This window comes from Taudactylus pleione, unplaced genomic scaffold, assembly GCF_031769625.1.
Source record: "Taudactylus pleione unplaced genomic scaffold, aTauple2 ptg000198l, whole genome shotgun sequence".
Lineage (NCBI taxonomy): Eukaryota > Metazoa > Chordata > Amphibia > Anura > Myobatrachidae > Taudactylus > Taudactylus pleione.
In genome coordinates, this window is record NW_028284600.1 from 11272875 (window position 1) to 11290029 (window position 17155).

Consider the following 17155-nt stretch of genomic DNA (forward strand, 5'->3'; position numbering starts at 1 on the left):
TAGAAATGAAAGTGAAAAACACACGCACTTGAAACACACACGAAAAGCAATTTGACAACAATACTTCTGATGCTAAGGAGGAAATTCATGAAACCTTTTAAAGAGGAAAAGTGGAGCAAACAATCAGACTCCAGATATCATTTATAGACTGTTCTAGATAAATGATAACTAATCACCAGTTTGGATATGAACAGCCCATTGCAATGTATAGCTTATTGTAACTAATAGAGAGGGGTTATGCTCTTTTGTTTGATCGCTTCTCTGCTAAAAATGATCATCCAAACACTGAGTAGCCCATGTTCTAGGCCAGGGATGCCGGCTCCAGGGGTAGCCGTGCTCTGTGCCGCCCGGGTGATGGTCACCCCATCTAGTTGCGTCGAAGCTGCGCGTGACCAAAAATGGGGGTGTGGCCTAATATCATAGACCACCCACCCCATAATGACGTTATTTGGGGGTGTGCCTGCATGGCACACCTCCCGTGTAACATCAGGCTGGAGAGAGCCCAGAACTTCGTCACTAGCTGGACTTCCCCCAGCCCTCTCCCGGCACTGAATGGATGCCATGTGCATGCGCACAGCAACCATTCAGACTACGGGGTCCGGCACTGCCGCCATAGCTGCGGTGGTGGGGGTACCCAACCTCCCAACCAACAGTAAAAAGGTAGACAATATCTATATAGAAATGGTAGACAGTCATTAGATCGACAGGGACAGAAGGTCGACAGGTACAAAAGGTCGACAGGCATTATTATTATTATTTCTTTTGCTTGGATACTTTCAAACTACGGTATGAATCAAAGCTTGGAGAGACAAAAAATAGTGAGAGAAAAAGTACAGACCAATCAGTTCCTAACTGTTATATTTCAAACACAATATTAAAGACAGAGAGAAAAAAGAAGACTCCTTTTGGGGGCACTGCTTGAAAAAATATTTAAAATGTAACTTTTAATAAATAAAGAATTAAAATAGAATGCAAACACGAAAAAGACACAACTCATATATAACATATAGGTAATAATCATATATAGCATATAGAGTAACCATATACTTCAGCGAATTTGAAATAGTTTCAATTGGAGCACTTAAATTGCTATAACAGTAATAAAATATGCCAGATGCACAGTGTGTTCACAGTCTAGCAATTTTAACCCTATATGGGTAGTTCCACCCCTCTTATTAGTTTCTAAGGTGATCTCGAATCATAGCAGTAAATACATCTGTGGTGACAGTCCAGTGACTAAGCTAAGTAAACTGATCAGTTTAAACGCAGTTCGTAGCATATATGTCAGAGAGAATTAATTGTCTATGCATTTCTCAGTATATCAATTCGTGTCTCTATGAGCAGTGATATTATACTCCCAAAATGGTAGTTAAATCAACAGACTGTAAATAGTAAATAGTATAGTTTAAGCGTTATGACTCATTTGCAGAAGTTCAAGATAGTGGTATAGTATAATCAATAATTATAATACAGAATACCACAAACTTAGCTGCTAATAGATATACATACAATACTTAAACTCGTTCACAGAAATTCAGGATAGTGGTATAGTATGATAATTACAACACAAAATACCACATAATTAGCTGCTATAAAATATAAATAGTAGAATCCTCTAACAATCTTGTGCCAACAATTTTAAGTATGTATAATCTGAATTAAACTGAGACGAAGGCCCTCGTTTGCTGGCAAAACCCCCAGTAATAATTTCATAAACTGAAAACAGCATAAAGTGTAACAAATAATGCGCTGCTAGAAGGCAAATATAATGATGTCCTCCAGAAACATTGTAACACAATACTTTATAGCAGGGTACACGAGACCTGATACAATATAACAACTCCCAGAGCAGCAGTGTCAAAACAGGAAACACCCTGTTCAGTTGTATAAGAGTAAATGTGACTCATCTGGGAGGCCGCTATATCTATCATGCAGAATACATAAAAAGCGCCTGTACTGGATTAAACCCTCATGTCAGCGTGCATGAGGATAAAGATAATTAAACACCTACAGTGCTATGCAGATAAAGAAAACAATTTTCTCATTTGAGGGTAGTATATACCAATGCACCATATACTTAGCTTAAAGGTCACCAAAGTGTAAATCACCGCAGGCAGGGGCATGAGTGTGAGTGTGAATCGCGGCAAGGGTTAGATCAGAGTGGTGAGAACAGCGGGAGACTGCTTCCACGCATTAATAGCTGCACACGAGCGAGGCCAGTAGACGGAGTGGTCAGGCACCATCCTGCATAACAGCGTGGAAGCAGTCTCCCGCGGTTCTCACCACTCTGATCTAACCCTCGCCGCGATTCACACTCACACTCATGCCCCTGCCTGCGGTGATTTACACTTTGGTGACCTTTAAGCTAAGTATATGGTGCATTGGTATATACTACCCTCAAATGAGAAAATTGTTTTCTTTATCTGCATAGCACTGTAGGTGTTTAATTATCTTTATCCTCATGCACGCTGACATGAGGGTTTAATCCAGTACAGGCGCTTTTTATGTATTCTGCATGATAGATATAGCGGCCTCCCAGATGAGTCACATTTACTCTTATACAACTGAACAGGGTGTTTCCTGTTTTGACACTGCTGCTCTGGGAGTTGTTATATTGTATCAGGTCTCGTGTACCCTGCTATAAAGTATTGTGTTACAATGTTTCTGGAGGACATCATTATATTTGCCTTCTAGCAGCGCATTATTTGTTACACTTTATGCTGTTTTCAGTTTATGAAATTATTACTGGGGGTTTTGCCAGCAAACGAGGGCCTTCGTCTCAGTTTAATTCAGATTATACATACTTAACATTGTTGGCACAAGATTGTTAGAGGATTCTACTATTTATGTTTTATAGCAGCTAATTATGTGGTATTTTGTGTTGTAATTATCATACTATACCACTATCCTGAATTTCTGTGAACGAGTTTAAGTATTGTATGTATATCTATTAGCAGCTAAGTTTGTGGTATTCTGTATTATAATTATTGATTATACTATACCACTATCTTGAACTTCTGCAAATGAGTCATAACGCTTAAACTATACTATTTACTATTTACAGTCTGTTGATTTAACTACCATTTTGGGAGTATAATATCACTGCTCATAGAGACACGAATTGATATACTGAGAAATGCATAGACAATTAATTCTCTCTGACATATATGCTACGAACTGCATTTAAACTGATCAGTTTACTTAGCTTAGTCACTGGACTGTCACCACAGATGTATTTACTGCTATGATTCGAGATCACCTTAGAAACTAATAAGAGGGGTGGAACTACCCATATAGGGTTAAAATTGCTAGACTGTGAACGCACTGTGCATCTGGCATATTTTATTACTGTTATAGCAATTTAAGTGCTCCAATTGAAACTATTTCAAATTCGCTGAAGTATATGGTTACTCTATATGCTATATATGATTATTACCTATATGTTATATGTGAGTTGTGTCTTTTTCGTGTTTGCATTCTATTTTAATTCTTTATTTATTAAAAGTTACATTTTAAACATTTTTTCAAGCAGTGCCCCCAAAAGGAGTCTTCTTTTTTCTCTCTGTCTTTAATATTGTATTTTGCTGACTCTGGGGAGCACCACCAACCCTTAAAGTCAATAACAATGACCTGTGGTTCTGAGATCAATTTGGAAGTTGGTTCTGACAATTAGAACAATTTCCTCTATTTGACCAGACTGGATTATATTATAATCCTGTGCGACCTCAACCTGCTTGCGTGATACTAAATATTTCAAACACAGCCTGTACAATGTAAGTCAGAGGCTGAGTGATTGGTACTTTATTCTTTCACAATGTTATCTCTCTCCAAGCTTTGATAAACTCCCCTACAATAATTTTAACACAACACTAATCTTGCTTTACAGACCAGAGGGACACACAGTACTGAACCTGACTACCCCAGATAGTATCACTAAGTGGGTAACTGATGCCTTCTGCCTGGGGAATTCTGGAATTAGTGAGATAAAGGATGTTGGGCTCACCACCTTCCAACCATACTTCATTGACCTGATATTACCCCACTCTGTGGTACAAGGGGAGAAATTTACAATCCAAGCCCTGGTGTTTAACCATGTGAAGAGCTGTATGCTGGTAAGTACACTCATAAAACAATAGGATAATATTCTGCCAAGTTTGCCACCTGTAGAAGCCAACAAATGAAAGCAGACATTCCACAGATCCAACTATGTCCCTTTCAAAGATCCATCAGTGGTTAGAGTGGGTGAATACAAAATATAAAATACACAGTAGAAGATACCAACAGACTCATCAGTTCCACAAACCGTTCATCCTACCCACAAACTTTACAGTGCACTGCTTGGGTGCACTACATACTGTAGTTTACACTGAGTGGTGATAACCAAAAGTGGAGATATGATCACATTTTGGGGAGACACAAAATATGAAAAACAATATACAACGAACATAATACCCACAGTAGTTCCAAAGATTGTTCCATGGGCATTAAGCCTGCCTCATCTGTACATTATTGTGAAATGAAACAGCTGGAATTGCAAGGACATCTGAAATAGTGCTATCATAGGGGCAGATGTACTAAGCTCTGGAAAGTGATATATTGGAGAGTGATAAATTACCAACCAATCAGTTCCTAGCTGTTATTTTTCAAACACATGACAGTTAGCAGCTGTTTGGTTGGTAGTTTATCACGTTCCAGATCTTAGTACATCTCCCCTATATGAGAAGGTATAGATTACAAATCTTTGGCCTACATTGTTTCTGATGTAATAAGATTGGTTTAGCATTGGCTGAATGTAGTTGTACAGCAGGCATCTTTACATTTGAAAATTAAGATATAGGACATTTTTATGGTGAATTATTGTATTATGATAGAGATGCAGGAGATGTCATCACTGAGGAACTGGAGTTAGCACTTTGTGCAAAATAAAACCAGTAAAATAAATGTCCTAATATATCTGTACTTGCAAAGCCTGTATACTGTATGTGCACAGTAAAGACACTTCTCACCAGGGTCAGACTGCATCAACAGCACCTCAGATATTAAAGGAATCAGTCATACCCCTCATCACTACTTAGGTGGACTTAAGTTTGAGCTTAAATCTACTATGAGTGCTCCAATACTGTCAAATGATTTTTATTTTTAGTTGAACTTTAAAGTAAATTAAATATGTAGCAGTTTTTGCATAGCTACCTTGGTACATTTTCAGCAGTTGTTGGAGACAGATACCAGTGATGGGCTGTATAACAAAGTTGTATGTGCAATATATGCATATATAGGGGTAGATGTGCTAAGTCTTGGGGCCTATTCATCAACACTAAAATAACGGTTTTAAGGACATTTTCCTTAATTACCATTTTTTTTAGTATTCATTAATACACTTAACACAGGAGAGATCACTGATATCTCCTGGTTAAGTCCGCCTGCATTAATTTCCACACTCCCCATACTTTAGTATGGGGATGTAGAAATTAGGCTATTCATCAAATTCCGAAAATTATTTATTTTCGGAATTTGATGGTGTTACTATACGCCACTCTCAGGTGGTGTATAGCGGGGTTACAATTACAGTGCATCCGGAAAGTATGCACAACTCTTCACTTTTTCCACATTTTGTTATATTACAGCCTTATTCCAAAATGGAATAAATTAATTTTTGTCCTCAAAATTCTACACACAATACCCCATAATGACAACGTGTAAATTTTTTTTTTTTTTAGATTTCTGCAAATTTAATATAAATAACCACTAAGAAATCACATGTACATAAGTATTCACAGCTTTTGCCATGAAGCTCAAAATTGAGCTCAGGTCCATCCTGTTTCCACTGATCGTCCTTGAGATGTTCCTACAGCTTAATTGAGTCCACCTGTGGTAAATTCAGTTGATTGGACATGATTTTGAAAGGCATACACCTGTCTATATAAGGTCCCACACTTGACAGTGCATGTCAGAGCACAAACCAGGCATGAAGTCCAAGGAATTGTCTGTAGACCTCCGAGGAAGGATTGTCTCGAGGCACAAATCTGGGGAAGGGTATAGAAATATATCTACTGCTTTGAAGGTCCCAATGAGCACAATGGCCTCCATCATCTGTAAATGGAAGAAGTTCGGAACCCCCAGGACTCTTCCTAGAGTTGGCCCGGCCGTATAAACTGAGCACTCGGGGGAGAAGGGCCCTAGTCAGGGAGGTGACCAAGAACCCTATGGTCACTCTGTCAGAGCTACAGCATTCCTCTGTGGAGAGAGGAGAACCTTCCAGAAGGACAACCATCTCTGCAGCAATCCACCAATCAGGCTTGTAAGGTAGAGTGGCCAGACGGAAGACACTCCTTAGTAAAAACCACATGGCAGCCCACCTGGAGTTTGCCAAAATGCACCTGAAGGACTCTCAGACCATGAGAGACAAAGATTGAACTCTTTGGCGTGAATGCCAGGCGTTAAGTTTGGAGGAAACCAGGCACCGCTCATCACCACGCCAATACCATCCCTACAGTGAAGCACGGTGCTGGCAGCATCATGCTGTGGGGATTTTTTTCAGCGGCAGGAACTGGGAGACTAGTCAGGATAGAGGGAAAGATGATTGCAGCAATGTACAGAGACATTCTGGATGAAAACCTGCTCCAGAGCGCTCTTGACCTCAGACTGGGGCAACGGTTCATCTTTCAGCAGGACAACGACCCGGAGCACACAGCCAAGATATCAAAGGAGTGGCTTCAGGACAATTCTGTGAATGCCTGAGTGGCCCAGCCAGAGCCCAGACTTGAATCCAATTGAATATCTCTGGAGAGATCTGAAAATGGCTATGCTTCCCATCCAACCTGACGGAGCTTGAGAGGTGCTGCAAAGAGGAATGGGCAACACTGCCCAAAGATAGGTGTGCCAAGCTTGTGGCATCATATTCAAAAAGACTTGGGACTGTAATTGCTGCCAAAGATGCATCAACAAAGTATTGAGCAAAGGCTGTGAATACTTATGTACGTGTGATTTCTTAGTTTTTTTTAAATTAAATTAGTAAAAATCTCAAAAAAACTTTTTACACGTTGTCATTATGAGGTATTGTGTGTAGAATTTTGAGGACAAAAATGAATTTATTCAATTTTGGAATAAGGCTGTAACATAACAAAATGTGGAAAAGTGAAACGTTGTGAATACTTTCCGGATGCACTGTACCTGCTGTTAGCTGGGCAGGTCCTCCTCGGCTCCCTCTGTCGCTCCCTAGTCCCTGCTCCGGCTCCGGCTGCTGCTCTGCATTCTCCCGGCAGAACACAGTAAAGTTTAAAAGAAAAAAAAAACGGGAGGTCGGGATCCTCGGCTGCAGCCTGTGACAGGTGGCCAGGTAGATGGTAAGTGGGGAAAGGGAGCGGAGGGGGGGGCTTGAGGGGGCCACAATTACTGCAGCTGTAATCAGTGCTGCGCATGCGCCGTTTTTGTGAGCGTAACGGCACATGAGCAGCACTGATTACAGCTGCGGTAAATTAGAGCAGTCGGAAAAGAATCTATTTTCTAACAAGCTGTTATCACAAAAATGACAGCTTTTCGGAATAGATACTTATGGGGAGGAGGAATGGTGAGGTCCTGCTGCGTTCCCCTTGTATAATACAGGAAATCCAGATTTCCTCTTCCTGCTCAGGCCCCGCAGGAGTGGCTCCCAAAATCGTGCCCCAGAATGCCATGCAAGCCACCACCTATAGATATATATTTTTTTAAACTGTATAAAATAAAACAAACAACAATTTTGAATGGTTTTGGTAGTAAAAAAAATGTGTCAGTTAAGTGGTTTAAACACTTTTTCTAAGTTTGTTGTGCAAATTAGTTAGAAATGTGAACTCCCACGTTGTCTGCTTAGCCACCAAGGAGGAAATACTGTATACTAAGCCTTGGAGAGAGATAAAGTACCAATCAATCAGCTCCAAACTGTCACAACAGATTGTGTTTGAAAAATGACAGTAGCTGATTGGTTGATTTTATCTCTCGCCAAGGTTTAGTACAGTACATCTACGCCCAAGTCTGTTGCTTATACTCTGCTCTCTATTACGGTTTCATAGAACCTAATAGACATATAACTGGCAGTGTAGTAGTTACCTGGGCCTGGGCTTGTTGCAGATGCCCAGGCCCGCCTCCCCCTCTTACCTGTCAGTTTAGTAGCAGTCTCCTCTACCTGCACCTGATGTGTGGGGGGACCGATCACACTGATCTCGCCATTGTCCCCGGATCTCCCCTGGCTGAGGGGTGTATGGCTATGTCAGTGCAATTAGGCCATACCCTTTACAGTACCTGGGCCCGGCACCACTCTCTACGGCCCTGCAGACACCAGGTAAGTATATTTTGAAAGAGGTATAATTCCTACCCAACCTTGTTTAAATATTTTCTGTTTTAGCTGGAATCACCTCTAAATATAAATGTTGTTCCTCTTGTACATTTCTGCTATAATTAGCACTTTTTTTTTTTATTTTCAAAGACCACATTGTCTTGAAACATAGGCTTTCATGTATTAATGTTGTTCTTATTGTTACTGTGTCATTATTACAGGTGGTGGTGTCACTGTCTGATTCCGAGGACTTCACAACACAACAAAAGTTGGAGCAGGCCAGATGTGTCTGTGAAGGCCAATCAACACATTTTAGCTGGGAAGCCACAGTCCTAAATCTAAGTACTGTATAGCTATGTGCTAAATTTGAAATTCAGGGGTTTAAAGACATTTATACTTCAAAGCAATGGCGTATCTATAATGGTGGCAAGGTATACGATGCAAATGGGCCACTGGGTCCAGGGGACCCACACCGCACACCCTGCACCCATGCAAAGTTATACTTACCTATCTGCGGTCTCCATAGTGCGCTGCAGAGCTGCAAAAATAACAGGGAAATTGGCGTGCGCAATAGATTCTGGCACCAAGCCAAAATCTACTGCACTGCCAGAGAGGAGGGGCTCGTAATGGGTCCGCACACGGGCCCTCTCCTCTTAAAATTCCCCTGGCTTCTACCTATTATTTTATAGAATGTACTACCTTAAAGTCCATTGGTTGCTATGGGGAACTTTTAAACTCTTTTCATTGTTAGATACATCAAACCCTGAGTTTAGCATGCACTAAATGTAATGATTACATGGAGCGCCAAACAATGTCACTGAGTCACACAATACAGAGACGGTGTATTTTTAGTTATTGAGCCTGTCAACCTCTGCTACTTCACAAGTATACTAGAGATATTTGAATCACGTACAATGCACATTGTGCAAGGTCACATGTACATTAGTAGTGATACTTATAATTAATTATATTTATCATGGGTTTAAAATACCATAGAGATGAAGTTTGTAAGAGTAGAACATTCCAGCCAACTAGATTTCCCTGTGGGAAAGGTATACGTTCAGGAAGCCAGCGGACGGAAAGCCGGCTTCTAGACATTGTAATCCCGACTAGGGACGAATGACAGGCGTCTAAATCTAGACGCCTGTCATTTGATTGACGCCGGGAGACCAGCACCCGGCATCCCAATCGAGCAGATGTCGGGCGCCACAGCGGACAGCCGCAGTGGGGAGGGTTAGGTTTAGGGATCCCGGGGGTGACTTAGGGTTAGGCATCCCCCTGGGAGGTTAGGGTTAGGCTAGGGGGAGGGAGGGTCAGGGTTAGGCATGCCCAGGGGGACTTAGGGTTAGGCACCCCCCCAGGGGACTTAGGTTTAGGGGGCGGGGAAGGGGGAGTTAGGTTTAGGCACTTAGAGAGGGGATTAGGGTTAGGCACAGGAGGGGAAAGTTAGGGTTAGGCACCCTAAAGGAGGGTTAGGGGGTAGATTAGGTTAGTGAATACTTACCTAGGGACGATCAGGATTTCTTCCTCTGTCGGCAAGGCGCTGTCGGGATTTGAACTGCCGGACAGGTGTCCAGCGGTAATTCATACCGATTCCATGGGAAAAGATGAAAGAATGACTGACCTAGCCTATGTTCCCCTGGACACGACTAAGATCATCTTAAAACAAGATTGGAATTGGGAATGCATTCTATAGTGGATAGCTCCTCCCTCATGGGGCGACTGCCAAGTTCTGGAGAGCTGTGCTCAGAGACATGGGAGTATGTTTACTAAAGTGAGGGTTTATAATAGTGGAGGTGTTGCCAATAGCAACCAATAAGATTCTACTTATCATTTATCTAGCACCTTCTAGAAGATAATAGATAGAATCTGATTAGTTGCTATGGGCAACATCTCCACTTCTATAAACCCGCACTTTATTTGAGTAAATATACCCCCTGGGCTCCATTTGTTAATTACTAGGAGATCAGAGTGAAACAAAATAATAGTCCAACTTTTATGATATTAAATAATAATGTATAGAGATTGTGGATATAATAAGAATAAGGTAGCAGAAGAAGCCATTTAAAAATGTGATATCTGGTCTTTGTGCTGCATATCATTGTCCTATCTTCACTTTACAGATAACTTAAAGATCCATGTGAGCAGCGGTTCTCTGCAGTTGGAGGGAGAATGCACTGCAGATCCGCTTTTGCTGGGAAAAGATCACAGAGAAGACGCTATTGAGAAAACCGTTGTGGTCAAGGTAAGAATGAAAACATTGGGCCTGATTCAGCAAGGATCGCTGATGCGATTTACGACTACAATCGTGCGCTCAGGTCTGCTGTGAAAGTATGCTAATGTTTGCAATCATCGGCGCTATTTTTCAGCAGGAACTCTGGACCTCATTCAGAGCCACTCGTAAGCGGCAGTACGCTCGTTCCGAGCGATGTTTGCACATCTGCGCATGCGTACGGTTTTTAATACGCATGCGCGAACCAGTCAGTGCGGCCTAAAATCGTTTGTTCGCTATATAACGAGTGCCTGCTATTTTGAGTGACAGAATGAGGCGTATGTGGGTGGTAACAGGGGAAGGTGCTTGAAAACGGGGAGTGGAGATCAGAACGCAGGCGTGCTTAAAGGTCAAAGCGAGCGTTTTATGGGTGTGCATAATTAATACAGCAGCGTCATTGACCACGTCACTGGGTTATTTGATAGCCAGAACTGCTCGCAAAATTGTGGTAGGAAAAACCAACCACAAGAATAGCGAGCAGTTCATACGCTGGTCGATGTACTCGATTAATCTAATAAATAGCGGACATGACGTATGATGCGAGCGGCCAGGGGGCGTTTTTATCAAATAAACGAGCGCATGTTTTGTTCGCTTGTTCAGACATGGAGGCGGCAACAGACCGCAAGGAGCGTACGGTTCATTTGAATAGCCACCCCCTTTTTCTGAACGAGCGAGTGCTAATTGCGAGCGGCTCTGAATCAGGCCCTCTATTCCTGAACCTCTCATTAACTGTGATGTAATGGCCTGGGTCAAAATGTATTTTTAAGTTCCTTTTGAGTTCCTTCTACATAAAAACCCAGACTGAGACAGTCATATGCCAGGATAGCCAGATACAGTCATGTGTGTGGAGCACATGAGTTCTCAGTTCACATCTCTCATTGCCACCCATAACGGGCAGGAAAAACATGCCACATATCTAACACTATGGAGCTTACGCAGGGGTGCACGCAGTACCGATGTTTGTACAGTTGAGTGATTATATGATACAGGTCATGCGTGAAAAGTCTAGAGGACTCTTGTTGCACAAGCACAAAGCATTGTAAGCGATGGCTTAGGCATTTGCGTACAACATCAATATGACTTGAAGCAACTGAGGCTGTGCGCCAGACAGGGGCTGCTGGAGTAGTTGATGATGCCTTGATCAGATCCACCAGCGCAGTTGAGCATTTCTGAGATATGCAAAGTGGCAGTCACAGGGTTTGCTCAGCCCGTTGCACGGAAGCGCACAAAACGAATGCTCAAGCTGACATTTGCATATTTTTGCAATTGCAAATCCATGAAAATTCAGTTGCCCATGAACTGCGTGCGCCTCTGCCTCAGGCCCTAGATTTCCTAGCTTGGCCAGGTCACTTTCGCCCTAAATGTAACTAATACTCAGTTCATTCCACACCTCGTGCTGTTCAGGTACTTCTACATGTCATGGGAGGAAGCACATTTGTGCACAATGAAATACAAACATAAGAGATAAAGGGACCAATCCTATTTCATGCAATTTTTTCATGGGTGTAAGTCATCGCAACAATGTCCGCACTTGGTGGCAGCCTGGATTTTCCCCATAGGGCTCAGAACAGAATTAAGCAAATTTGGGCTCGGAGTGGGCCGCGAAGGGCGCAAGATGCCGATCCGTTGCTGGCGTTTTAATACCGCTGCAACAGCAACTTGCACCCTTTGCATAGAAAAGTATTGACTCCATAGTATGTGGAGTGGATACATCCATGCTATTGGTTCATGAATGTGAGATTCCAGATAGATATATTGATAGACAGACAGACAGACAGACAATAGGCTGTCTGTAAAGGATTCACTCTGATCCTCTTCTGCTACCTTCCACTGCTCCATCAGTGACATTTTATCTTTTCTGCTTATTTTAGCCTAGGGGCCATGAAGAGCAGAAGACAGAGACCTTCCTTCTGTACCCAGCAGGTGAGTAGAGGGGTATGCAGTTATGAGGCCGCCGGTCTCAATACCGAGAGTGGAATCCCAGCAACGAATCTAACATAGGCGTCGAAATACCAATGCCTATGTTAATTCGGACGCCGCAATGCCGACCGGACGCCGGACCGATCGTCCAACGCCGGGGATGGGGGGTTAGGTTTAGGGGCCCCCGGGGTGACTTAGGGTTAGGCACCTCCCCCCTGATTTTTGGGAATATTTGAAATGTGTAGACAGATTAAGATTTGAGAGGGGCGTGTTACAGCTGAACTCTAAACTGCAGTGTAAACATAAAGCTGTCTAGAATTTGTGGGCTATTTACAAAAGTAGCCAGTATTCCCTCTGCATGCAAAAATAGTAAATGTATTTGCACCCCTTGCATTGCAACATGTTTTGGTCTAGATACAAAAGTACTTGCTTTTTTTTTTGCTTACTCCCAAATCATAATCAGCCCCAATGTGACCAGCCAAGGTGTAGAAAATTGCAAATTGAATCTATGGTTTACTGACAACCAGCGGTGACTCCTACCTCTATCCTCCAGGGGTTCTGCTGGTCTGAAATGAGCACATACTGTATATGGGATTGTTATGCGTACATATGCACAAATCAACAAGCAGGCTTCTAGGGACTTCATTGGCTTCAGTCCCCAGAAGTCAGTTTGGGCTGCCATTATAACATAGGAGTGGCTTCCAATTTGTAAGGGCTCGCTTTGCTAATTCCATGCTGCATAGACAGTCCTAGGAGGATAAGACACCTCCCCCTGGTACTCTATGTCTGGCTGTGTTTAGTATGGAGCACTTGCAATGGGATGGCACTACCAAGTTGTCACTGGGCTGGTGGATTTTATGGGAGAGGGCGGAGGGGGCTTCCACTGTTAACAAGACATCTAAAACGGAATCAAACTACAAACTCCCATTTTGCACACTCACACATATATAATCAGTTGAACATTTCATATATAGGTTTATATTAAATATTTTTGATAACACCTCCTTTAAATAAATATCCCGTCTGCTGAACCTGTTGTGGAAAATATTTTCCAATTGGTAATTTTTATTGTTAACAACAAATTATGTTTTGTTTTGTTTTTTCCCAGATACCAGTGAGAAAATCCAAATTTCCTACCACGAACAAGATAGATTAGTGCCAGGGTCCGCACGTGCCCACATCATTGTACTGGGTGAGGAAACCGATGAGGAAGAACCTCAGTGAGACTGGAAAATATTATTATGCTCTGCGCTATTGCATTAAAACTATTACAACATGCTTTTCAGGTGACCTCATGGACAATATTGTCATTAACTTGGATGACGTGCTTCGTATGCCTGATGGATGTGGGGAGCAGAACTTAGCAAAACTCTCTAGATATGCTTACACGCTGCAATATCTACAGAGTACCAAAGAACTAACACCAAAAATCAAGGAAAAGGCAATAGAAGCCATTATTGAAGGTACATTATGTGAGCTTTGTATCTTAAAAAATGCTGAGGACTGTTATTGTTAGAGGGGAACGGAGCTCCAAGAAAGGAAAACATCTTAATTAGACAGAACTTTCTAACAGCCCAAATATTCCTGTTACAACTAGAGACGTGCGGTTCAATTTTCATGAAAAACGAACATACCCGAACTTAGGTCTGATCACTTTTGGGGTTCTGAGTAGAACAGAGGGCCTGATTCAGAGCCGGACGCTATTTGCGCTCGCTCGTTCAGAAAAAGGGGCCGGATATTTAAATAGAGCACTCGCTCTTTGCGGTCTGTTGACGCCTCTATGTCTGAACGAGCGAACTAAACATGCGCTCGCTATTTTGTAAGAAAAGCCCCCTGGCCACTCGCATCCTACGTCATCTCCGCTATTTATTTGATTAATCGAGTACATCGAAAGGCGCATGAACTGCTCGCAGTGCTTGTGGTAGGATTTTCCTACCGCAATCATGCGAGCAGTTCAGGCTACAAGAGAACCAAGTGACATGGCAGATGACGCTGCTTTGTTAATTATGCACACCCTTAAAACGCCCGTTTTGACCATTTGGCATGCCTGCGTTCAGATCTCCACTCCCCGTTTTCAAGCACATTCCCCTGTTGCCACCCACAAACGCCTCATCCTGTCACTCAAATTAGCAGGCATTCGCTATTTTGCGAGCACACAATTTCCGACCGCAATGAATGGTTCGCGCGTTCGTATTACAACCCATATGCATGCGCAGTTGTGCGAACATCGCTCGGAGTGAAAGAGCGGCCGCTTACGAGCGGCTCTGAATCAGGCCCTGAGGCCCTGATTCAGAGCCGGATGCTCTGACAGAGCGCTCGCTCTGAATCAGGGCCATCCTTCTTGTTTTTCAGAGCGGCCTCCTGGCCGCTCGTATAGCTGTAGGTTGCCACCCACAGCTATAGTGAGCGGCCAGGAAGATGGTCGCGATGGTTAAGACCATCACGACCATCGGGCTTGCAACGAGACCCTTGTGGTAGGGTCTCGTTGCCGCAAGCCCCAGAGTGCTTTCTGCTCTAACAGAGCCGAAAGCACTCCCACTGACATCACTTGTGATGTCAGTGGGGCGGCCCCAGACAGTAGGAATTCCAATGGGAACGCCTCCATCTGGGCAGCCACGGCCCAGCCCGCCGTCACTCATCATCGACAGCACGCCCCTTTGGTACGAGTCCCGGAGTGACGGATTGCCCGGAGCCGGCTCCATCTTGCGCATGCACACTGGGCCACCATCGACCCACTTGCGAGCGCATAGCCCCCGCGAGCGGGTCTGAATCAGGCCCAGAGTCCAGACTCGGGTTTGCTTTAAGTTCGGATTTAAGAAAATAAATCACGGCTTTGGGTTGTATGTCAGCAGGTCCAAATCGCATGATATTAGCTGTTTTTCCCACTTTTAAAGAAAACAAAAACCAATTCTGAACCATAAAATTTGAGGGTAGTTTTTGCCAAAAAAAAAGACACGGGGGTCCGCGCACTTCTCTACTCATAACCTAAAATTGCCCCTCATTTTGGTGATTCCTAAACCTTTGCTAACAGTTCTATTGTTGTTATATTTTTATTTCTTTGCTCCTAAATGTATTATAGCACTCACTCAGTGATTTGTTGTGTTTTGTATCCATACTGTGCTAAGTTCTACTCTATGATAAATTGTGTCCAAAAGAGGAGAGAAACAAAAAAAGTTGAGAAGTTGCCTAAAGCAACCAATCAGCTTCTGTCATTTTACAGATTGTGGTGGATAAATAACCAAAGCGGATTGGTTGGTTTGGGCAACTTCTCCAATTCATCTCTCTCCGAGGCTTGATACATCTCCCCTATAGTCTTTAAGCACTCGTCACGAGTGGGACCCTCTAAACTCTCATCTCTTTCTGCACTATCCTTGCATTATACCACTCCAGGGTGCTCCCACTTCCAGTCTTCAACTCTGATTCTTTCTGTCTGCTCTTCCCATGGCAATGGGTCATTGAGCATTACTATTCTTAACTGTCACTTAGGGGACTATTTACTAAGCCTCAGATGGAGATAAAGTGAATGGAGATAAAGTACCAGCCAATCAGCTCCTAACTCCCATGTCACAGGCTTTATCCTCTTTATCTCCTTCCAAGGCTTAATAAATAGCCCCATAGTTGTCTAAATAATTCACAGTTTGATTTTTTTCTCTGGTATAGTCTATTTTCTCCTTTTTGCATTAAATTGTTTGTGCTTTACAGTATATTTACTACGTACGGCACTATGGGTCTTAGTGGTGCCCTATAAGCAAACAACCAGTGGTGTATTTATAATGGGTACAGGGTGTGTGGTGCACACGGGCCTCTAGGTCCAGAGGGGTCTTCACTGCACACCCTGCACCCAGATGTTTTAATACTTACCCCTCCAAAGTCATGAATCGGCTGTTCCACTGGACAAAACACCTGGAAAATGGGCACCGCAGCCATTTTCCCAGCATTTTGCTCATGCGCAGTAGGGAAATCACCGGGAAAATGGTGGCCGCACCATTCTCCCAGTGACCTGCACATGTGCAGTAGACTCTAGGCACAGACTAGTGCCCAGAGTTTACTGCTGCAGTGATGCAGCCGGCTGCTGGGGAGAGAGGAGGGGGTGTCGGATGGAGAATGTACATGGGCCCTCTCCTCTCTTAATATGCGTCTGCAAACAATAATAATAATAATATACAACGTTTAGATGTGTGTACCTTTGGGAAGTTTAAATAGTGGTTTACTAAAACTCTGACCTGTAATATACCTTTGAAGTGTGCACTTCACCTTATAAATAAATACCACCTGTTGTCATTTTTGAGGTGGAAGCGGCAGGACTGCATTACGTGCTGGATGTGTGGTGTGAAGGAGAGGGAGGAGTCAAGGATGACTCCAAGACAGCGCATTTGCGGGCTAAAGGGGGTGGTGGTGGTGTCAATACAGTAGATAAAAAAATTGTGGGAATTCGGGAGGGTGGGAAGATTACAGTATCATCTCAGTCTTGGACATGTTAAGTTTAAGACAGCACTGGGCAGCCAAGAGAAAATAACAGAGAGCTGATGAGCTAATAAGTATGCATAGAGGGGGAATAGGAGAGGTCCAAGAAATTAACCTTGGGGAACAGCTACTGGCAGAGGATGTGGGGGGAAAGTGGAGTCATGAGAGGATACAGAGAAAGAACGGTTGGA

General features: G+C 43.1%; 1 protein-coding gene across 1 annotated transcript in view; it reads left to right on the forward strand.

Annotated features, from left to right (window-relative positions):
- LOC148518860 (alpha-2-macroglobulin-like) overlaps positions 1-17155 on the forward strand; it is a 158927-nt gene that overhangs the window by 99395 nt on the left and 42377 nt on the right. The window contains exons 20-25 of the mRNA XM_088476943.1: positions 3887-4112; positions 8530-8650; positions 10432-10553; positions 12452-12503; positions 13609-13692; positions 13787-13963. Coding sequence (XP_088333069.1) covers positions 3887-4112; positions 8530-8650; positions 10432-10553; positions 12452-12503; positions 13609-13692; positions 13787-13963 — 782 coding nt within the window. The remainder of the gene's footprint in view (positions 1-3886; positions 4113-8529; positions 8651-10431; positions 10554-12451; positions 12504-13608; positions 13693-13786; positions 13964-17155) is intronic.